Genomic DNA, 21,568 nt, shown 5'->3' on the forward strand with positions numbered 1-21,568 from the left:
GGGACTGCCTTCAGACATTGGTTTCAGGAGCTGAGTCCGGATTCTCAGGGCGAAGCCATGGGGATGGGACGCCTTGAGGTCTCAGGGCCAGAAGTCTATCTAGCTTTAATCTTGATTCTGACACTGAGCTCAGGAGTCACCAACCCTGGATTCCCTCTCCTCTTGTCAGGCTTTGATCTACTCTCAGTTTGCTGGAACTGGGTGAAATGGAAAGGAGTTACCACAGGTACCTAATTACAGTGAGGAGGCGGCTTCAAGCTAACAGCGAGAGTTCAGGCCGCAATTAAGCATAACAGGTCCTAATGAAGGACTGTCCAAGGTTGAGGAAGGTTGTTCTGTGAGGGCGCGGGTACCAGAGAGGCCTGGAGATGCACACGGAGTGAAGAATAATCCAGGAACAGCCGTGAGCGTGCGCAGCAAAGGCGCGAGTTTGGTCTCTGCACGCAGGCGTGCGGTTGACCGGCCTTCGCTTTCTCTTTTTTTTTTTTTTAAAGTGATTTCCAACAGCGCCACACCCCGCCCCCGGAAAGCTCACGCATGCGCACTGCGGGAGGTGGCGGTGGGTAGTGACAATGCACGAGGCCAGACTCGAGCTCTAGGTGGCATCGTCTTCCTATTGGGACCCAGTGCGCACGCGCGGCGTTATGCACGCGAGGCAGGGCGGGCACGAGCCGGGGTGGTCTAGGCAGGACGGCGGCTCGGCGGGGTCATCCTAGCGCAGGCGCAGTGCGGTGTTTGTCTACCCGGGACTGACGGGTGGCCTGGCGGTGAGCGGCGGCAGCGGCGGCGGGGAAGATGGCGGCGTCCTCCCTGGAGCAAAAGCTGTCCCGCCTGGAGGCCAAGCTGAAGCAGGAGAATCGTGAGGCCCGCAGGAGGATCGACCTCAACCTGGATATAAGCCCACAGCGGCCCAGGCCCAGTAAGCACGGCCGCGTGGGGGAGGGGCGGGCGGGGCGGGGCGCGCAGTGGGAGGCCCCGCCCATCGGGCAGATCCTGCCCCCGCTTCCGGGGCGCTAGCTCTCCTCCCCTCCACTCTCTACGCTGTCAGCTTGCAGGGAGAGGGTCACGGTGACCTGGGAGTCGGGTGGGCAGTCTCCAGGGCTACTCGGTCCCCACACATACCGCGGTCCTGAAGTTCACAGCATGGGTACCTGAGAGCTTAGTGTCTGGGTTCCCCTCACCCCCATGGTCGGCTCCCAGAGCCTTGTCACCTGCACCTCGCAGGCTTTCAGACCCGAAGCTAAGCTACTGTGACTACAGCCAAGGCTCTCAACTCTGCAAACAGTTATATCTCTTTTGATTCAGTGGTTCCACTCCTGCCGTTTCAGTGACTGTCAAAAGGTCCCTTCCCCCAGCAAACAGTCCACACACGTGCATGCTTGTCTGTCCACGTAGGTCACCTAGTCTTCATCTACATCTAATCCTTTTCGGTGAGAAGCTTCTTCCGTTTGACTTCTTTGATCATATCAGATGGCTCCTTAGCTGGAAGGACCTTGTCACCGGACCCAGCTGACTGCCTCCTACATACAGGGGTACCTCATATCCCTGTGACCAGCTAGTTTCACTATTGCTGTCTAGTGTGTCTAGCCCGCTGGAAACACATAACCATCTCTCAGCCTGACAATTTTGTCTCCTGGGCTCAAGTGACTGCTAGCACTACAGACACCTGTAATTAGTCTAGTTCCATCAAGTAGACACACACCTCCTTTCTGATTCCACCATCTTTGGGTCTGCCTCCCTGACATATAAGTGCTTCCCCTTTCTTTCTGTACACATATACGGTTTGTCCATCATAACCACAGTTAGCATCCTTGTACCCCAGATATCCCTGTCCCCAAATCATCTTTGCTGGAAAGAATCTGATTTTTCTCTCTTCTTGCCAACCTTCTCTCTGTCCCTCTTTGATCCAGCAGAATGTCTTCTTTATATCCTCTGTGATATAACCTTTGAGTATATATATGTTTTATAGTTGTCTGTGGGGTCACTATGGTAAGAGGGGAAAGGCAGCCTCCCATAGGAGAGAATTCTGTTCACTATTTGGTCGTCTTCCTGAAGAGGCATTCAGGATTCTCTCCATCTCTCCCAGCTTCTGGCCGAGTTCCATGTTTCCTTCCTGGGAGTCTCTTCCAGGACCTGGAGATACCCAGAGGTGGGGGATGTGTTTCATTGGATTCTGCCTAGGACTGAAGGCTGGGCCAAGACTTGGAAGGCCCCTGCTGGATTCTAGGGTGGTCCTTCCACGCCTCAGTATGGATGAGACAGTGTTGGGTATAGGGTTCTACGTGCCCTAAGAGCTGCCGGTCCGTAGAGCAGATTAAGACCTGGTCAGGCTAGTGACTGGCAGGCCTCAAGGAGCCCCCTGCAGGTGTCTGTGTCTGTCAGATCCACACCCCCTCCCACCATCCCATCTCTGTTGGTTTCTACCCATCTCTGCAGTTTGGTGCCTTGTGCCTCCCCCTCCTCTTCATTATGATTTGATTTCTTTTCTGTTGGACAAATCGGTTGTTTCTGTTGTGATTTATTGTGGTGTTTTTTTTTTTCTTTTCTTCCTTTCCCCATCCAGTTATTGTGATCACTCTAAGCCCTGCTCCTGCCCCGTCCCAGCGAGCAGGTACCAGCCTTTTTATCATTGCTGCTTGCGTATCTGCACATTGACCTAACCGCTGCCCCAGCCGCAGAATGCCATCCCCACCCCATGCTCTGTGTTGTGCTCTGTGTGTGTGTGTGTGTGTGTGTGTGTGTGTGTGTGTGTAAATAAAGTAGGTAGAGATAGGTGCACTGCTCTTACTTAATCTGTCTCAACTATGGAGTGAGTGAGTCGTCATTTGTACACTGTGTCTCAGGCCCAGGAACACAGCAGTAAGTAAAACAGACCAAGCTCCTGTACGGTGCTGAGTCTGCAGGACGGGGTCCATCAGTACACACGAAGCACAGTCCTGATGCAGTAGAAGAGTCCAGTGGGGTCTCTCAGAGAAAACCTATGGAGGATTTGGGATTTGAGCAAAAGTGTCCCAGGAGGTTAGGGGAGGCAAGACACCCCCTGCCCCCACCCCCACCCGCACACATAAGGACTCCATGCTAGGTAGCTCAGCTGTGCTGGTTCCTAGGTGTATAGTGTCCCATCTGCATAAGAGAAAGAGCACCTGTGTTGGCAGAAATGAGGAGAGCTGACTATTGGTGGTAGTGTGCTCCCAGCTCGTGTGTATACGTGGATGTGTGCATGTGTGTTCCGTGTGTGCTCCCAGCTCGTGTGTATACATGGATGTGTGCATGTGTGTTCCGTGTGTGTTCCCAGCTTGTGTGTATACATGGATGTGTGCGTGTGTGCTCTGTGTGTACATATTTGTCTGTTTGCATTTGAGTGTATGTATGTTGGGCCGGTAGTCTGCACACCTAAGGGCCCCATAAGTGGGCACGTGACTCCATGATCTGTCTTGCTTTCTCTCATTCATTCATTCATTTATTTGTTCGTTCATTCTCACTTTTTTCTCCCTCACTGACTTATACTTAATCTACTCTCTAGGCCTGCCATGTGGCTCTAATCCCCTCTAACTTCTGTTCTCAGGGCTTTTGTGTATCCCCCTTTTCCCATCAAGTTCATGCTTCAGAGAGTGGGGCCAGCAGCCTTTTCTCTGGGCCTGGAACAGCCCAGGAAGGCCTGGTGGTCTGTGTGGATCAGGGGGACTGGCAGGGGGCGGAGAGCTTAAAGGTGTGATCTTCACTCCAGGAGCTGAGATACCAGATAAAAGAGGATCACATGTACTCATGGAAGCGAGCTGTGCACAGTTCTAGTGAGTCTGGATACAGCCAGGTCCCAGCTACCAGGGCTAGAAAAGGACCTGGATATCAGTAGTAAAACCCATTAAGGACAGAGCCCAAGTTACTAAAAGGTGGACTGTGGGAAGAGGTGGTAGTAAAGATAAGTGTGGAGAAGTGGGTTAGAAAGTGGCAGGCTCCAGGCCTTCTGGGAAGTGATGCTTAAAGGGTGCTTGTTGCTGCTGTCCCAAGCTGAGCTCGCTATAATTCTTCTGGGGCACTAGGGCCCCTAAGTATGAGAGGCTCATGGAGAGCAGATGCTTCCAGGAGCTGTAGGGGGCTCATGGCCCCCACCTCTAGGCCAGAGAGACCCCCTAGCTCTTTAAGGAACGTCCTCTTAATGTCCCATATCCTCTGGCTGTCTCTACAGCACCTTCTCTGGGCAGCTGGGTCCCCAGTCCTGGCTGTTTTTCTGTCTTTCTCCTGTCATCCCACACCCTAACACTGCCCGCCCATCCTGGGGTGCCTGCTGCCTGCCTGCTGTCTGCCTGTAGCATGCCCAAGCCGTCCGCATGCAGGCCATTGGGAAGTACCAAGCTCCCCTCCCTGGCCCGGCGTTTTGCCCCTGCCCAGCCCAGCCAGCCCCGGGAAGAGCTTTGCCTTCTAGATCACCACTGATCTCTCTTCACAAGAGCTCAGGCTCAGCCTGGGATTCTGTTCTCGCTCCCTTGACCCCAGTTGTGCAGACCTGTCTGGGGTATACACAGACGAGACAGCTGGAGAGAAGGTGGCCCTCCCTGGCCTAGGAGTGTCCTCTAGGGCAAGACAGCCTGAGACCAGCGTCCCATAGCTACTGGCTCTTGTCATCCAGTGCAGTGTTGGTGGCCAGGCCAGGTTCTTTTTTTTTTTTTTTTTTTAAAGATTTATTCATTTATTATATATAAGTACACTGTAGCTATCTTCAGATACACCAGAAAAGGGCATCAGATCTCATCACAGATGGTTGTGAGCCACCATGTGGTTGCTGGGAATTGAACTCAGGACCTCTGGAAGAGTAGTCGGGTGCTCTTAACCACTGAGCCATTTCTCCAGCCCCAGGCCAGGTTCTTGATGGGTCTTCTGTCCCTCATGTGAGCACTGTGACCCTTCTTGAGCCTGCTTCCTGGCACTGGTGAGGGAACAGAAAGATGAGTCCCCTCACTTGTCTGCAATATGTACTTGAGGATAAACCCTCAGTTTCTGGGACTACTCCTCTCCTACCAGGCTACCCCATCTCCTTTCAGGTCAGAGGGGCAGGAGGAAGTACCCTGAAGGTGCCCCAGGGGGCGGGAAAGGAGGCCTTAGGTAGCAGAGCAGGACACTGTTCCAGCCTGGCCAAAGGGATACCGGAAAGGAGACGAGAGCACCAAGTCCTTGGTGGCCAGCTAGATGCTAACTCCTTTCCTGCCCCTGGTTTTTAATTCCCCAGCCTTGCAGCTCCCACTGGCCAACGATGGGGGCAGCCGCTCACCATCCTCAGAGAGCTCCCCACAGCACCCTACGCCCCCCAGCCGGCCCCGCCACATGCTGGGGCTCCCGTCAACCTTGTTCACACCTCGCAGTATGGAGAGGTAAGCTGATGGAGTAGGGCCAGCCCAGGACCCTCCTCGTGCTGGTCCCAGGTGGGTGGGTGGTGTTTGTGGGACCCTCCTTACCATTTCTGTTTCTTGTCCCATCAGCATCGAGATTGACCAAAAGCTGCAGGAGATCATGAAGCAGACAGGGTACCTGACTATCGGGGGCCAGGTACTACCTCCCCATAGCTAGGCACCCAGGGGGCTGTGTCAGGACCCAGGCAACCTGGAGGTGGTGGGTGACAGAGGCAGAGGCTCGGAGGACCCTCCAGCCGTCTTGTTGTTCTCCCAGCGTTATCAGGCAGAAATCAATGACTTGGAGAACCTGGGAGAGATGGGCAGTGGTACCTGTGGTCAGGTGTGGAAGATGCGGTTCCGGAAGACAGGCCACATCATTGCTGTTAAGGTAAGCCTTCCACGCCCCAGTTCCAGGATGCATCTGTGCCCTTGCAGCCTGCCCCATACTCAAAGCTCCCCTCTGGACTGTTCCTCCTTGCAGCAAATGCGGCGCTCGGGGAACAAGGAAGAGAATAAGCGCATCCTAATGGACCTGGACGTAGTACTCAAGAGCCACGACTGCCCCTACATTGTTCAGTGCTTTGGTACCTTCATCACCAACGTGAGCACCCTGCCTGGGGGACCAAGCCCCTCTGGGAAAGTCTCAGGTCATCCTCTGCCCCATAGGGCCCTTACATGTCCCCAGGTGCCATGGTGTGGCTAGGGTGGGGAGGGAGGCAAGCAGGCTGCCCCAAGCCTGGGCACCACCCTCCTTACAGACGGACGTCTTTATTGCCATGGAGCTCATGGGCACGTGTGCGGAGAAGCTGAAGAAACGGATGCAGGGCCCCATCCCAGAGCGAATCCTTGGCAAGATGACCGTGGCGGTGAGCAGCTAAATCTGCGCTGGCATGGCCTGGTGGGCACCCCCCGGCTTCTGTCCCCTATAGCAGCTGCCCAAACTTGTCTGTTCTGCAGATTGTGAAAGCATTGTACTATCTGAAGGAGAAGCATGGGGTCATCCATCGTGATGTCAAACCCTCCAACATCCTGCTGGATGAGCGGGGTCAGATCAAGCTCTGTGACTTTGGCATCAGTGGCCGCCTTGTTGACTCCAAAGCCAAAACACGGAGTGCTGGCTGTGCTGCCTATATGGCTGTGAGTGGGGCCACCGCGTCTGACCGGGGGACTGGGTGGGCTGGCCCTACCCTCAGGATATATCCTCCTCCTCTCCCACCCTGCAGCCTGAGCGCATTGACCCGCCAGACCCCACCAAGCCAGACTATGACATCCGGGCCGATGTGTGGAGCCTGGGCATCTCACTGGTAGGTTGGGACTGTTGTTGTAGGACTGGGTGGGAAGCCAGGGCTCTCTTACCTGCTGTTCAGCAATGCCTGTCACCCTCCCAGGTGGAGCTGGCAACAGGACAGTTCCCCTATAAGAACTGCAAGACGGACTTTGAGGTCCTCACCAAAGTCCTACAGGAAGAGCCCCCGCTCCTGCCTGGTCACATGGGCTTCTCAGGGGACTTCCAGTCATTTGTCAAAGACTGGTGAGCACTCCCATGCTGCCTGTCCTTGCTCCCACCTCTAGTCTGCGATGTTCTGGGCTGTCAGGTGACCTCATGCAACTGGGGAGGGCGGAGGCTGGGAAAAGGGGCAGGATGAGATGGGCACAGCAGCAGGCAGGTAGCATGACTTGTGGCTGTAGACAGGAGTTCAAGCTGAAGTCCTGGGAGTCGCTTTCTGGGTCAGTTGGCCCTATGGTGTCTGGCATGGTGACCCAGTGGCTTTGCTATGGATGTTATGTAGGAGGATCACACTTGAGTCTTACTTCCCCCTATGGGAACCTCACATCCTGGTTTCAGCTCCCCTGCTGGGTCTTTCTCTAACACCAACCTGGGCCAGGAGAGTTTGTGGATCCCTGGCCTGGCTGAGAGCAGCTGCTTCTGGCTGACGTAGAGGAGCCCTCTGTACCGGGACGGTCTGAGCATAGATGCCCAGTCAGGCCCAGTCAGGCTGCTCTCGTCTCCCTGACTCATTTCTCTTCTCTCCCTGCTCCTCCCTCGTCCAGCCTTACTAAAGACCACAGGAAGAGACCAAAGTATAACAAACTACTTGTGAGTACCTCACCCCCAATCCCACCTCGCCCCCAGCCCCCCAACACGTGATATCCTCCTAGCCTCAGTCGCAAGGCCAGGAGGACTGACTCCTCATCCTAAGCCAACTCTTGGGCCCACAGGAACACAGCTTCATCAAGCACTATGAGACACTCGAAGTGGATGTCGCGTCCTGGTTTAAGGACGTCATGGCAAAGACCGAGTCCCCAAGGACTAGTGGAGTCCTGAGCCAACACCATCTGCCCTTCTTCAGGTAGCCTCATGGCAGCGGCCAGCCCCACAAGGGCCCAGGGGCAGGGCCACAGGCCCCCCTCTCCCACCTGGCCAACCCAGCTGCCCATCAGGGGACCTGGGACCTGGACGACTGCCAAGGACTGAGGACAGAAAGTAGGGGGTACCCGTCCACCTGACTCCCCGCCCACCAGCTGTGGACGAAGGGGCGTGCTGGTTCCTAATCCTGCCAGCTGTGTGAACCCCACCCCACCCGCCCCGACAGACACTGTGAACGGAAGACAGCAGGCCATGAGCAGACTCACTATTTATTCAATCATAACCTCTGGGCTGGGGTGACCCCCAGGGGCAGAGAGAAAGCCCCTTGTCCCCATCCCCCAAACTCCCAGTGTCTGTCCCCTCCACCTTCTCTCACACACGTGCTTGCTCTCCATCTCTCCTTCTATCTCCCTCCCTATCTCCCTCCCTCTTCCCCTTTCTGGTTTCCCTGTGTCCCCGCCCCAGCCTCTGCCTTTCTCCTGCCTCAGCCTGGCCCAGCCACTCTACCCTCAGTGGAAGCCCCGGTTCACCTAGGCTTCCTTAAGTCTTTGACCCAGGATGGCTTTGTGGGCATTGTGACTGCAGCCAAACCGGTTGCTGTCTCTGTGTCTGTCTGTCTCTCTTTGATCTCAGGGGGTCCTTTTGGAGTTTATTGTATTTTACTGTACTTGGTGGGGGTGTGTGTTTGGGGGGGTTGTCCTCATGGGTGTGTCGGTACCTTCAGAAACTTTACCAAAGTAATGTTTAGCTGCTTGTGGTGGGCCCCCTCTCCTCCACTGCCTCAGGCACTGGGGGTTGGACTGCTTGCTTCTCCTTGTCATTTCTGGCCTAGGAGAGGCCAGGCTCCTTTGGGGGACCCTCCCATGGGGCTGGGAACTGCTTACAGTTCGGGGTTAAGTAGAAGAGCTCAGGTGTCACAGAGGGAGACCGGGGGCCTCAGCCACACAGGTGGCCTTCAGGGAAGGTGTGTGAGGGATGCGCTGGAGAGTAGCAGGTAGTAGGGAGGGAACAGACAGGAGTCAGTGACAGGAGTAATGCCAAGGGGCAGGAGGGGTTCTGAGAAGTCAGGGATTAAGAGTGAAGGGAGTAGATGCGGAGGTCTGAGCATGTGTATCAGGGACAAGACGGACAGGCTTGAGTGCAGGGGAGGCCAGGGTATTGGTATGTAAAGTGACTTACCCGGACATGCCCCTGAGCATCCCTTAGCTCACCTAGAGCTGGCCAGCTGCAACCCAACTTGTAGCCTGGACTAGACCAGGCGTCTGTCCCGTCCACTGTCCTGCAGTGGCCAGGACAGAGTGGGGTCTGTCTCCTTTTTGTTGGTGATGCATGCAATTCAAGTGGACAAGAGAACAATATAACAAAACAATTTACAACCACAAAAGCCAGCACCAAAGTTGCGAAACCTTGCTGGATGTAGCTGACGCAGCTGTAGGCTTCGGTGACACTGTGGCTCTTCTCTTAGCCATTCAGTTGACTCATCTTCATCCTACTCACACAATGCCGCATGTTTCAATTGTAATAGCAGTCATCTTTTCTGCGGGCAGGGCGCCCTCTCTCCTTATCTATCTCCTGTGTTGGGGAGATGGAGTGAAGTAGGGATAGAATAGAAAGCCCAGCCCACCCTTACCATTCTGAGGCTAGCCAAGTCTCGTCGGTAGCCTTTGTGTGTACTTAGGTCACATGGCTGGTCCCAGGGCCAGCACAGGCCCAAGACTGGGCCTCATGGTTTTATTTTTATTTAACTTTATTTTCTATGTGTGTGTGTCTTGTGTCTGTCTGTCTGTCTCGTCTTGTCTTTGTCTACTGCCCTCTAGTGTTAAGTGGGAGCCTGGAGGAGTCTCCCACTTCCCTACCTTTTCCCAAGTCCTTCCCTCTGTCACCAGCCATCCCTCTGGCCCAGGCAGAGTGGGTCTTGGGCAGGTAGGGACCTGGAGTGGCCTGATCCCACCCTCTGACCTCCTCCTCAGGCCACCAGTGTTGCCCTCTTCCCTTTTTAAAACAAAATACCCTTGTTTGTAAATCCTTAGACGCTTGAGAATAAAACCCTTCCCTTTTCTTCTGAGTCTGGTGTCCTAACCTGGTAAATTGTGTAGAGATGTGGGAAAGGCCTGGGAGGAGGGCTTTCTTTCAGTGTGTCATTAAGGACTGCATTCATGGGAAACAAGCAGGGCCAGGAGCTGGGTGGGAGGTATTTGGAGTGACTGAAGGTGTCAGGCAGCTTTGTGAGGGGCTGGGTCCCCTTTTCCTAGAAGTTGCAGTACATCAGGAAAGTCATTATCCATGCAGGCAGGCCTTGAGCATGGCTCAGATGTCAGCCCCTCCGTCCTCCGCCCCCGCTCCCTGCTTCCCAGGGTAGCAGGCTCACCAAGGCCAGGGCTACCTACCCACACCTAGGGGGCTGGGTACAGCCCAACCAGGTGCCTGCTGCTGGCCTGGATCACTCCAACCTGGACAGGCCACCATGGTGGGCACTACACTCCTGCTCCTGGCCCTGCTCCCTGGGACCTCCAGTAAGCACAGTGCGCCACTTGGTATGTAGAGGCTGGCATGGGGTGGGGGCATTGTGTCCCACTTCCCTATTGTCCCTTCTCAACTTGGCTTCGCACCTCAGTGTGTGTGTGTGTGTGTGTGTGGTGCATAACTGGGGTGCCATGCCTTTTTCTTCTCCCAGACTCCCCTCTGCCAGTTTCCTCAAAGTTCTTAACCAAGTGATGGTGTGGGATGTGGGAGGGTCAAGTGTGCAAATCATTTGTGACAAACCCCCAGCTAACTGCTACTTGAAAACAGTCATTTGCCTGTATAGGCTATGTGTTTGTGTGTATGGTGTGTGTGTGTGTATGTGGTGTGTGTGTATGTGATATGTGTGCACACGCACGCATGTGTGTGTATGGTGTGTGTGATGTGTGTATGGTGTATGTGGTGTGTGTCTGTGTGTGTAAGTGCAAGCCTGGGTAAACACAAAAAGATGAGAACCTCTTTTCTTGGTGCTCTCCTCTGTTTGGGGACTTGGATATCTGTTGAACAGAAATCTCCAGTCCAGTTGCCTGTCTGTCCTGAGCCTCTGGACAGAGGGATGGATCGGCGTGGGCACCCTCCTGACTGCAACAGATGCCAGCACCTACCTCTCTTTAGTGGCCAGTAGCTCGTACTAGATCTCTTAGACTCTTAAGACTTAGCAACCTGGGCAAGGAAGAGAACCCCGACTTCATCTCCTCTGCTGAGCACACCAACCCCGTGCATCCCCACATCCCCTTGCCTACTCTGCAAAAGGCAAAAAAGGTCAGAAAATGAAAGGACAACTTTGTGCTGGCTTCAGCTCCTAGGCTGTGATGCCACTAAAGTGGTACATGGTAATAACTTAGCGATAATAACTTAGCGAGAGTTTGGCATGCAGCTAAGCATGGGTAAAGTGACTATCTGTAACGCATCTTTTCCAAGCGAAGACAAGGGCTCCCTAGAGGGAATTGTGCCCTTGCTCTGCTCTGTTTCAGCACCTCCGTTCCCTGGGGAACCTGGGCCCTGGCTACGCAGACCCCTTTTCAGTCTGGAGCTATCAGATGCTGAGGATGCGTTCCCGCGCCGCGCAGGGCCACTGGAGGTGCCAGCGGACAGCCATGTGTTTGTGCAGGTGCGGGCGCCTTAAACAACGAGGGTGGGCAGGAAGAGGGAGAGATGGGGACTGGTCGACCTTGATGGCTTGATCCCTCAGGCGGCCCTGGCCCGTCCTTCGCCAAGATGGGGCCTAGCCCTGCACCGCTGCTCAGTAACGCCTTCTTCACGCCCGGCCCTGGGACCTGCCCTGGTGCTTCTCCGTGGGGGTTGCCCCGCCGACGACTCTGTCAGCTTCTCACCACCTCCACGCCCGGATGCTGCTAGCGTCGCACGCTTCAGCTTCCGCCTGCGCCCGGTATTCAATGCCTCAGTACAGTTCTTGCACTGCCAGATAAGCCGTTGCCGCCGTCGCCGCAGTCACCACCGCCGAGCTGTCCGCCAGACACCAGTGCCTTTGACCCCACCAGCACCGTTGCGGGTTCGCTAGTAGAAACAGCAGTCTCGGAACCTGCGGAATATTCTCTAGCTAGGCAAAAGCGTTTCTGGCAGCAGAGGGACCTTAGGAGGCAAAGTGCTTTATGGTCTGGGTCCCTCTCTCTCAAGATGGGTACTACATGTAGAGATATCCCTCATAGGGCCCTGCAGAAGAACTCCCAGTAGCCTGGAAATGTACAGCCTTCTGTTCTAGGACCCTTGGGTGGGATCTGGAGTTCTTTTAGGGCTGGAGGGCTAGATTCAAGAAAACAGTGTGATAAGTCTAAACTGCACATTTGATGTGCAGACCTCACTTGAGACCTAGAGGCTGAAACCATTTTTATGTTTTGGGGTTCTGCCCAGGGAGGAGTCCTGTGGTAACCACCTAGCTCTAGTGGAAAGCTGGAAGCTTCAGCCCATCTTAGGAGCTCTGGAAGACCAGACCCAGAATTACCAAGTCACTGAAGTCTGGTTTCTTCTCTTGCACCTCAGTGTCTGCCTCAGGATGAGGCATGTGCCGGCAGCAGCTTGAGCCTTGGTACTGACAGCCCCCACCTGCACATGTTGACACAGCCCATCGTGGTTACAGTACCTCGTCCGCCCCCTAGTAAGCTCTCAAGCAGCCCTGGAACCGGGATGGGGAAGACAGCTTGCTCCAAAGCCTAGTCTCAGCCTTGCACGTATCTCCATAGGGCCATCCAAGGGTCTCCCAGGCAGAGCGGTACGCCCAGAGCCGCCTGCTCCAGCTGCTACAGCACTGGAGCCTGCACCAGTGGTGGCTTTGGTGTTGGCGGCATTCGTGCTGGGTGCTGCGCTGGCCGCTGGGCTTGGTCTCGTCTGTGCACACTCAGGTACCGACTTCTGTTCTGCCAGAACCCCACACCTATTTCCACAGGTCCAGTCTAGTCTAGTCTAGTCTAGCTGCCCCACCCCCACGCGCACACATCCCTGAACCTGCCTCCCAGATCTGGCCCTTAGGGTTGCTACACCTGCAGCAGCTCCCACTAGGGGGCGCACTTAACCTGGCGCAGGGCACAGGGAACTCCTGTTCTAGCTGGAGTCTTCTTTCAGCACCCCCACCTCCAGGCCAGCCTCGTAGAGCTTCGCTCAGCGGCCCCCAGCTCCAGAGGCCCCAGTAGTCAGGTAAGTACTGGGTGTGAAGATCCGAAGCAAGAGCTAGAAGAGGGACATGGTGGTTTGGGTCGTTCACAGGGTTTACTTGTGGGACTCCGAGTACTTTGTACATCCATTCTTTTGAACAACATTCAGATGGATACTTTTAAAATGTCCATTAGAGATAAGAAAACTATTTTTAGAGGTTAAGTAACTTGTCGAGGTGAAGCTGGAAATTGGATTTGGGAGGTGGGGTCACCAGCCGTGAGGAAAGGGGTCCTTAAGACTTAAACAGATAAGTAAGAGGGATGTACACAGCTCCTAGACTCACACACACCAGTACGTAGATTGGTGGAGGAAGTCAAAGTTTATCGGGAAAATGTGACCTGAATAGTGCTTTCCCATTCTGAGTCTCTCTCACCCCCTCTCTAGAGATGGCATGCCCCAGTGAGGTTCTGAGATTCATCCAGCCATGATTTCAGTTCCCTTTGGAAGGAATCCTGCATGCACGTCTCCCCTGCCTCCCTTCCTTCCTCCCTCCCTCCCTCCCTCCTTGTCCTCACTCCCCTGTTCAAAATAAATTGGTGACCTGCTAACTTCTAGTGGAGTCAGTGTGCTCCCAAACATGGGTAGGGGTGGTGGTGAAGGGAGGGGAGGTCCCAGGCTGTGCCTTGGGACCAGACATGGGAAGATTTGTGACTGGGAAAGACTCAGAATGGAGGTGTGAGACTCCAACCCCCATGAACCCTGCCTATAGGCAAGAAGCATGGGCCATTTGCCCGGCACAGAAGATGACACGCAACCTGGCCAGCTTAAGTTTAAACTGAATCCTACTTTCTTCCTCCCCTCAGTAGCAGCTCGTCTGCTCCTTTGCTCTCCCCTAAGTTGGACTTTCTTAGCTCTTCACTCCCATCCCTAGACCCTACCTTCATTCAGGTCTCTGGGTCCCTCTTGAGTCCCACCTACCCAGACCCTCTTTCCATCTTGGCATAAGCAAATGTAATGACTATTCCTGGTTGTCAACTCGACTATATCTGGATTGACCACAATCCAGAGGGCTCACCTGTGATCCAGACATTGAGGCTGGGAGATACAAGTTTCTGACCTGGATCTTGGCATGGAGAGCTTGAGGCATAGTGGCCATGAAACACTTAGATCCAAACAAGGCAGTACATGACTTTAATCCCAGGAGAGTAAGGCAAAGAGATCTCTGAGTTCAAGGTCAGCCTGGGCCAAAGCAAGTCCCAGATCCAGGTGTGGTGGTACACACCTTTGCTGGAGACCTACATAAGGACACTGGAAGAAGGAAGCTCGCTCTTCCTTGCCTGCTTGCACTTACGTGCTGGCACATCTGTTGGAACCTACTTCTACAGAAGACCAGCTGATACAACTAGCCTGGTGGGACTGATGATAAATACAGCGGTGGAGGAACTTTCAGGCTTAATCTGCCCATGAAGAAACTGAGGCTTGGCAATACTAAACCTAAATTCTCTTCTCCAAAGTGTCTAGGGCTGTCTGCTCCATAACCCAGACTTATTTTTCTTTCAAGCCAGGCTTCCACTGTAGCCCAGGCTAGCCTGTAAACTCAGTGATCTTCCTGTCTCAGTCCTAATGCTGGGATTAGTGGTTACCACACCTGGCAAGCCTGGGCTGATTTGTTTTGATGTATGTCTTTTGCTTCTATGTATGTATGTACACCATATGCATGCTTGGTGTCTTGGGAGGTCAAAAGGAGGCTCTTGGGACGGCAGTTGGTTATGAGCCACCATGTCTGTGTTAGGATCCAAACGTGTTGTCTGCAAGAACAGCAAATGAGCGAGGTGTGAAGGAGCATGCCTTTAAACCGAGCATTTGGGAGGACCTTGGTGAGTTTGAGACCAGCTTGGTCTACATATCGAGATCCAGACCAGCCAGGGTTAAGGAGAGAGACACTGCCTCACAAATGACCACTTTTTGATGGCCACTACCCTCTTCTCTATGAAAAGCAAAGCACACAGTATGGGTTTCATGACGTAGTTAGGAAATTTAGGGCTTAAAGTTTTTTGCTGCAGCTCATGAGTGACATAAAACGCAGATAAAACTCTGGTCCCTCTGCCCTCCTCAGTCTTGGTCGAGCCACGCCCCCTCTATAAAATCAAACGCATAGTGCTCTGTCTGACCGCTTCGGCCTCCGTAGCCCCGCCCACCAGAAAAGAGCTCCATAGAGTTCCGGCATGAAGCCACCGCAGAGACGGCGGAAGGTCCCCGCACGGTACACAGGTGAAGCTACCGGCCCCACAGCTTGGAGCCCCCGCGAGATGCGGCACCTACTGAGACTACTCCAGGCTCGGCGCGGCCAGCCGGAGCCAGACGCCAAGGAGCTGGCCAAGGAGCTGCGAGGCCGGAGCGAGGCCGAGGTGGTGTCCCGTGCTGGGGGCGGGGCCGGGAAGCCGAATGGCCGAGCTAAGGTGGAGCTCCGGGGCTGTTGACGGTCGCGGAAGTCATTGGCGCACCGGATATGCGTGAAAGATGGAGTTTTAGGGCGGGGATGTGGGTGGGATTCGAGGCGGGGTTATGGAGATGCGGAGGAATATTGACTGTATAGGGGCGGGGTGACAACGAAGTTTAGAGTGAGGCTCTGGGGAAGCTGTGGCGCAGGGGGTGGGGGGGTTTGGGGGCGGGACTGCCTGCTGGACTGTGGGTCTCTGTGAGTGAAGCACACTGGAAGTGGAGCATGAAGAGGTGGTATGTGAGTGGGAAAGCTGGGGACGGGGTGTGACAACTGGGTGGAGTGAGCCTGTGGAGAGTTGTGAAGCTGTAGAGTGTGGGCGGGAAAAATCGGAGGGCTGAGCATAACAGAGTGGGGGTGAGTGGAAGTGAGAATAGAGGATGAATTAAGGTAGAGTTGGTAGTCGGGAATGGTGGTATACACCTTTAATCTCAGCACCTGGGATCCTTTCACTAGTGGACCTCTTTGAGTTCAAGGCTAGCCCTGTCTACATAGTTTCAGGACAGCAGGTGCTGTTTAGAGAGGCCCTGTCTCAAAAAAGTTAACAAAAACAAACAAAAGAAGTGAATTTGGGTGGAACCAGAGTGAGTACGAAGTGAGAGTCTAGGAAATGGGGTGGAGTGGAAGTGAATAGGCTAGTTCTCATTATAAGAGCAAACTACAGCCCCAGGAAGAAGCAAGAATAGGCCTAGCTTTTACATTTTCATTAGGTAGCTGGTCACATGCTGAGGCCTTGGCTCAAGTCCCAGCAGTTTTGGGAATGCACAATACTGGGCTAGTCCAGGGTAGGGAGCAGTAGCAGTGCCTGGAAACAACAAGGCCTCTGTTTCTGAGCTCATAGAAAGCCTGTCTTCCTCCCCAGATCTGTCGCTTTATCCAGCAGCTCAAAGGCCGGGTGGTTCGAGAGGCTATTCGGAAGGTGCAACCAGGTGGCAGAGATGGTCCAAGGCATCGAGAGACACAGCTCCCAGCCCCCATAGAGGTGAGGCAGGAGGGCAAGGTGAGGGGTGCCCAAGGATAACCTGGTCAGAGGAATACAAGGAAGGGCAAAACTTGGGAGCCCTCTTTACTCTCCCCCCCCCCCGGGGGGGCGGGGCTTGTCCTTAGACTGACCATGTACCAATTGGCTTCACCCAGGTATGGATGGATCTTGCTGAGAAATTAACAGGCCCACTGGAGGAAGCCCTGACTGCAGCTTTCTCCCAGGTAAACAATTCTCTTGGCAGGTCTAAGTGTATGTATGTCTAGTGTACTATAGGGCACGAGGGTGTCCTATAAATAAATAAACCCAGGGGTAGAGGGCCACTAGGTTTAGTCAGGTAGTGGTATTGTATACAATCTCCAAATTTGAAGGAGTAGAGAATTGCCAGGCCCCTCTTAACACTACCTGAAAACAAAAGAAAAGAAAAGAGAAGAGAAGAGAAAGGAAGGAATATAGATCTGGATCCTGGGTCCTGGTGTAAAGTCAGTAGCTCCAGGCAGGCACTGACACTTGAGCCATAGTATCTATGGCCATCTCTTGTGTGGGTCACCTTCAGAATGCCATGAAGGACTTGGCGAGTGTGCAGAGGTGGAGGGCTCATTCTAGGCCTAGCGATGAGAGATGAAAGACTTCTTCCTTTCCTTCCCCGATGGCGCTTCCCTGTTAGGTACTCACCATTGCTGCTGCGGAACCTCTCAGCCTCCTGCATTCCAAGCCAGGCAAGCCCACAAAGGCCTGTGGAAGGGCACTGGTGTTCTTGAGCACCCAAGATGCGCAGAAGGATCCTGCCCCTGAAGGTTCTGGGCCTGAACCTATGACTGCTGCTGACCCCACTCCTGAGGCCTCTGTCCCTGAACCTAAGGCCTCCGGTACCAACCCTGAGACCTCTGGCCTTGTCCCAGAGGTCTCTGTCCCTGACCCTGATGCACCAACTGAGTCCCTGGCTGGATCCTCCACAGAGAGAGACTTTGCCGTGGACTTTGAGAAGATCTACAAATACCTGTCCTCCTCCTCCAGAGGTGGCCATGGCCCTGAGCTCTCAGCAGTTGGTAGGAGCTACTAGAGAGGAGAGGGGCTATACTGTGTGTGGGTGTGGGGAGAGTCTGGGGGAGGGGAGGTAGTTGGGGGGGGATGTAAAAACTGTGACCTCTCTCATTCTTCCCTCTTCCTTCTATCAGAGTCCGCCGTGGTCCTTAACCTGCTCATGTCACTTGCAGAGGAACTGCCCCACCTGCCTTGCACAGCCCTGGTGGACCATCTGACTAAAACATATGCTCAACTGACGGCTCCCCAGGCCTCTCTCGATAGAGAAAAGAGGCCCAGGCCGGGGACTGAAGATGGAGGGACTGACTCCACGGGGCCAGAAGAGACTGGCCAAGGCAGTCCTCAAGCTTCTGAGCCCACAGAACCGAGGCTGACCTGGAAAGCAGCTGGGGTCTGCCCACTGAACCCATTCCTGGTGCCCCTGGACCTCCTGAGCCAGGCCCTCGCCCCTGCCAGGTGAAGGATGCAGCAGGCTGGCTATGCTGGTTTCTTTCTACATCGTCTGTCCAGCACTGGTACTGGTGTCGGGAACGTGATTGTGGCTTCCTGACAGTGTCCGGCCATAGGCAAGCCCTTCAGACACTGCATGCACTAGTAGCCTGGAAAGTGAAGCACAGTTGAAGGAAGGGGTTTAACTATTGGGGATTTGAGACTGCACAAAGGCGGAATTCCTGGGCTGGTAGATTGCGGCAAGTGTCCCTGGCCCCGCTGTGCCTGGTTCTCTGCCATAAGAGTACCACATCATCATCCCTTTGTGCATGGCACTCGAACCCACCCCCAGCACACCCTCCCCACCTCAACTGACCACTGTACCATCCTCTTCGCCCTTCTCTGGGTGTCCTGTGACCCTCAATAAAGCTGTCATCTAACTAGCTGTGATTCCCCTATGACACAGGTGAGAGCAAGGCTCCAAAATGACACAGTTTGGGAGTTGGAGCAAAATGCCAGGGAAGATGGTGCTGTCCCTGGCAAAAGCCGGTGCCTGGGCCAGTGAGAGAGCAGCAAGGGTAAAGTACTTGGTACGAAGCCTGGCGTCTGCGATTAATTCCTTGAAATCATGTAAAGGTGAAGAACCAATTCCTGAAAGTCGTTTGACTGAACACAAACTATATAAACAAGTATGTACACCTGTGTCATGCACTCACAAACCTACAAGAATTTAAAAAGTCGTTACCTGGAGTGAGCCTAATTCAGCATAAGGGGCTCCTTGGTGACCATGTGGATGGCTCTTAGATGTAGGTGGAAGGGAGAAGCTGGGCTGGCTTTGTGGGAGACAGGTGTCAGGGGTAAGTTTTCAGAGCAGAGCAAGGATACATCTGCAGATGACTGAGTTGGCGGTGTGGCCTGATGGAAGGAGCAAAGCTCTGGCTGCAGGGAGGACTCCCCAGGGGCACTGGCCGAGGGCTGGAGGAAGAAGGAGGTATCCCTGGAAGTGTCTTGGAGCCTCAACCAGCCCTGGAAATAAAGGGAAGAGGGAGGCAGAACTGGAGGAGCTTTAGGATGGTATGGGTCTCAGAGCTGCAGGGCGTAATGAGGTAGCGTTGAACCCCAGGACCACTCACTCCTTTATGCTGTAGGCCTTCCCACCATGAACTCCAGCTGCTCTGTGAGGATGGAGTCTGCACAGGCCGGGGAGCTAGGTCTCTGGGGAAACAGGTGCCCTCCCACCACTGCACCCTCCCCCAAGCCTAACAAGTTGAGAGTAAAATTTCTGTTCCCTGAGCTGTGCCTTCGCACGGCTTTCCTTTTATAGAAAAGCTCAATTCTCCCCACACACATTGCACACGGCTCCCTGAGGATCTCAACACATCTCCCAGGCAGGTCGTGGAGCCAAGCCAGCCCACTCCCTAGTCACAGCCCCACGAAGCCAAACCCGCAGTTTTTGAGACACTTGATGGAGATGAGGGACCAGGCCCAGAAGTTTGGGGCTTGCAGGTATGGTCTTTGGACAATAACCTCTAGGCTAACGCCCCACAGTCCCCTGTGACTCCTTAGGTCAAGAGGAAGAGTGCATCTGTGTGGGATTGACTCAACTATACCATGAGCTAGGGGGCTAGAGGTGGCTCCTAGCCCCCCACCTCCAAAGCTACTTCATGAAGGGCTGTGTATGAAACTGGGTGTTTGCACGAATCAGGCAGCAGCTAAAAGGCAACAGCAGATTTGGATTCTAATTTCAGATCAATGACTCGGGGGCAGGTCATTTTGGGGGCTTGGACTTCCAGTCCCCTGGCTGGTAGAATGGGGGATCCTAACAGGAGCTTGGCTCCTTGGCTGTCACACTCAGAAGCAAACAGGTTAAGAACAGGACTGGCTAACTCAGCAATCCGCTTCACACGCAGTAAGCACTCAATAATAGTTTTTATTATCATCACCACCGTTCAGAGCCAGGGAGGTGTGATAGGCAGGGAAGGGCATGGGGACATGGGGGGAGATAGGAGAGGTGGGGCAAAGGAAAGGCACTCTAACCTGTGCTGGGGCCGGGTCTGGGAAGGGAATGAGCCTCCTTGTACTCCTGCACATAAAGTGCCAGACATTATCAACACAAGCAGCAGCCATGGTGGAGTTTTGGGGTCTGTCTCTGGGGCAGGCTGTACCGTGCATTATAGGTAGGCAGTGTCCAATGTGAGTCGAAGAGAGCCTGCCTGCCAGGGCCAGAACTCAAGAAGTGCACTGACACTGCTGATGACCATAACAGGGGGAAAGGAATAAGAGATAAGAGGAGTCCGCATTCCCAGGAAAGGATGTAACATGCCTGGTTGTTGGGGAAGGCTGAGGTTGGTGCCGGGTGCTTCGCTCACTAGGGATTCAGTGTTGAGGGATCAGCATTGAGGATGAGTGTGTAGAGAAGGGGACAGGGCAGATAAAGGCACCAGGTGGGGGGTTCTGGCCTGGCCAGGATGGAAGATGGGTGGTTAAGGTGGGTAAGGGCTGGACTTCTCCGAACGCCCTCAACTCTGAGCTAGGGCATCTAGGCATAACCCTGAGCGCAGTCCAGGCTGGGGGCACCCCTCCACGGGGCCGACCCTTGTGGGATCTCTCTAAGGACCTGCCCGGGACTGGTTCCTCATCACACCAACGCATAGTCGAACTGCCCACGTTCAAGCGCCTCCTTGTGGTCGGTCCAGGACGAGGCGGGCATGCGGCTGTAGGGGTCTAGCAGTATGCGTACACAGCGCACCATCAACAGAACCAACACCACGAGCAGGCAGAGCACGAAGGCGAACACCGTGCGTTGCTCGACGTCCAGGCCCGCGCCCACCGGAGGCCCCGTCGATGGCGGCAGCGGCTCCGGTGACAGTGTCCACGGCGCACTCATAGCTCACATCGCCGCGCTCTGCGGAGAGAGGGGGGTACCCACCCCGGGGTCCGCGGGGATGAGGCTATGCCCTTCCTGCACCTCCATCCACCCCTTCTGGAGTCGCCCCTTTGCTGTATCTCACAGCATCATCCCTATCCCTGCTGTCGTCTCCGGGCTACGCCCATGCCCCGCCTGTGCGCTCCGCCGCTACAGCCACACAGGGACTCAACTCCAGCGGTGCGCGCAGGTGGGGTCGCTGAGAGCTGGGACAGGTCAGCTTAGATCTGCCCAGCCCGCGCACAACAGGTGCGAACGCACTGGGACAGACCAGAGCTGCACTGTTGGAACTGGTCCCCGCCCCGCTCCCTTTGTTCTCCCAGGCCCAAGACCCCCTCCCCCACCGTAGCCGCCTCCCCGGGCTACAGCGCGCCCCCCTCACCCTTGGTCCTAGACGGGGACCGGCCGCCCTGCAGCCCCTCTCTCTTTCTCTTTCTTGGGACTCGTGCGCTGCTTTGTTCTGGTCTTCCCCGGGTGGCGGCGGTAGTGGCGGAGGCTGTGGCAGCCCCGGCTCAGCCCACCCCATCCGCCCCTGGAGCGGTGGAGACCAAGCGAGGATGGAGAGCCGCGCGCCAGCCGGGCCGCCGCGGCTGTTCCCATGGCGACGGGGGCGGGGCTGCGAGGGGGTGGCGGCAGTGTAAGGAGCGGTGCCTGGGCTTGTGACCCCGCCCCGGCCTGCCTATCCGGAGACTGGAACTTCCCACCACCGTGTCAGCTCTGACGACCCTAGCTTCCAGCTCCTAGAGCACCCAGGACCTCGCCAGGCCAGGGGCAGTTACTAGCCTCTGGCACGGAAGCCTCA

The 21,568-nt window shown here is 55.0% G+C and overlaps 4 protein-coding genes and 1 long non-coding RNA gene across 14 annotated transcripts; 3 read left to right on the forward strand and 2 right to left on the reverse strand.

The window, feature by feature from the left end:
- The first annotated feature begins 474 nt into the window (after nt 1-474).
- On the forward strand, nt 475-9,820 carry Map2k7 (mitogen activated protein kinase kinase 7). Of its 4 annotated transcripts, XM_006248769.4 has the most exons (13): nt 475-919; nt 2,564-2,611; nt 5,225-5,366; nt 5,475-5,541; nt 5,662-5,775; nt 5,869-5,988; nt 6,146-6,253; nt 6,345-6,524; nt 6,611-6,691; nt 6,776-6,918; nt 7,440-7,485; nt 7,608-7,738; nt 9,580-9,820. In XM_006248769.4, exons 1-13 carry the CDS (start codon nt 796-798, stop codon nt 9,680-9,682), a joined length of 1,407 nt encoding a protein of 468 aa, XP_006248831.1. In that variant the 5' UTR covers nt 475-795; the 3' UTR covers nt 9,683-9,820. The 4 variants fall into 4 exon arrangements, with proteins under 4 accessions (XP_006248831.1, XP_008767207.1, NP_001388136.1 ...); XM_008768985.4 differs by lacking the exon at nt 2,564-2,611; NM_001401207.1 differs by having other exon boundaries at nt 710-919; nt 7,608-9,820.
- Nucleotides 9,821-9,954: 134 nt separating this feature from the next.
- Nucleotides 9,955-13,497, forward strand: Tgfbr3l (transforming growth factor beta receptor 3 like). 4 transcript variants are annotated; one of them, XM_063271663.1, is made up of 7 exons: nt 9,955-10,289; nt 11,250-11,386; nt 11,468-11,665; nt 12,277-12,391; nt 12,477-12,635; nt 12,856-12,927; nt 13,330-13,493. In XM_063271663.1, the coding sequence occupies exons 1-6, from the start codon at nt 10,220-10,222 to the stop codon at nt 12,921-12,923; spliced, it is 747 nt and encodes a 248-aa protein (XP_063127733.1). In that variant the 5' UTR covers nt 9,955-10,219; the 3' UTR covers nt 12,924-12,927; nt 13,330-13,493. The 4 variants fall into 4 exon arrangements, with proteins under 4 accessions (XP_063127733.1, XP_063127731.1, XP_063127732.1 ...); NM_001401205.1 differs by having other exon boundaries at nt 10,160-10,289; nt 11,468-11,788; nt 13,330-13,497; XM_063271661.1 differs by having other exon boundaries at nt 9,955-11,386; nt 11,468-11,788.
- Nucleotides 13,498-14,896: 1,399 nt separating this feature from the next.
- LOC120095870 (uncharacterized) lies at nt 14,897-17,039 on the reverse strand. Its single transcript, XR_005491762.1, has 2 exons — nt 16,918-17,039; nt 14,897-16,407 (listed from the first exon to the last, which is right to left on the reverse strand). It is a non-coding gene; the product is annotated as an uncharacterized LOC120095870 (long non-coding RNA).
- On the forward strand, nt 15,093-18,283 carry Snapc2 (small nuclear RNA activating complex, polypeptide 2). Of its 4 annotated transcripts, none has more exons than NM_001013121.1 (5): nt 15,093-15,293; nt 16,248-16,367; nt 16,523-16,591; nt 17,035-17,416; nt 17,546-18,280. In NM_001013121.1, exons 1-5 carry the CDS (start codon nt 15,111-15,113, stop codon nt 17,869-17,871), a joined length of 1,080 nt encoding a protein of 359 aa, NP_001013139.1. In that variant the 5' UTR covers nt 15,093-15,110; the 3' UTR covers nt 17,872-18,280. The 4 variants fall into 4 exon arrangements, with proteins under 4 accessions (NP_001013139.1, XP_008767178.1, NP_001402733.1 ...); XM_008768956.4 differs by having other exon boundaries at nt 15,111-15,344; nt 17,546-18,283; NM_001415804.1 differs by lacking the exon at nt 15,093-15,293 and adding an exon at nt 15,363-15,621 and having other exon boundaries at nt 17,546-18,283.
- Nucleotides 18,284-19,750: 1,467 nt separating this feature from the next.
- On the reverse strand, nt 19,751-21,362 carry Ctxn1 (cortexin 1). Its single transcript, NM_001109935.1, is given in 2 exon segments — nt 19,751-20,745; nt 21,149-21,362. A coding segment is annotated over 1 exon segment (249 nt). The 5' UTR covers nt 20,728-20,745; nt 21,149-21,362; the 3' UTR covers nt 19,751-20,478.
- Nucleotides 21,363-21,568: the final 206 nt, after the last annotated feature.

The sequence above is a fragment of the Rattus norvegicus genome, chromosome 12 (genome assembly GCF_036323735.1).
Source record: "Rattus norvegicus strain BN/NHsdMcwi chromosome 12, GRCr8, whole genome shotgun sequence".
Lineage (NCBI taxonomy): Eukaryota > Metazoa > Chordata > Mammalia > Rodentia > Muridae > Rattus > Rattus norvegicus.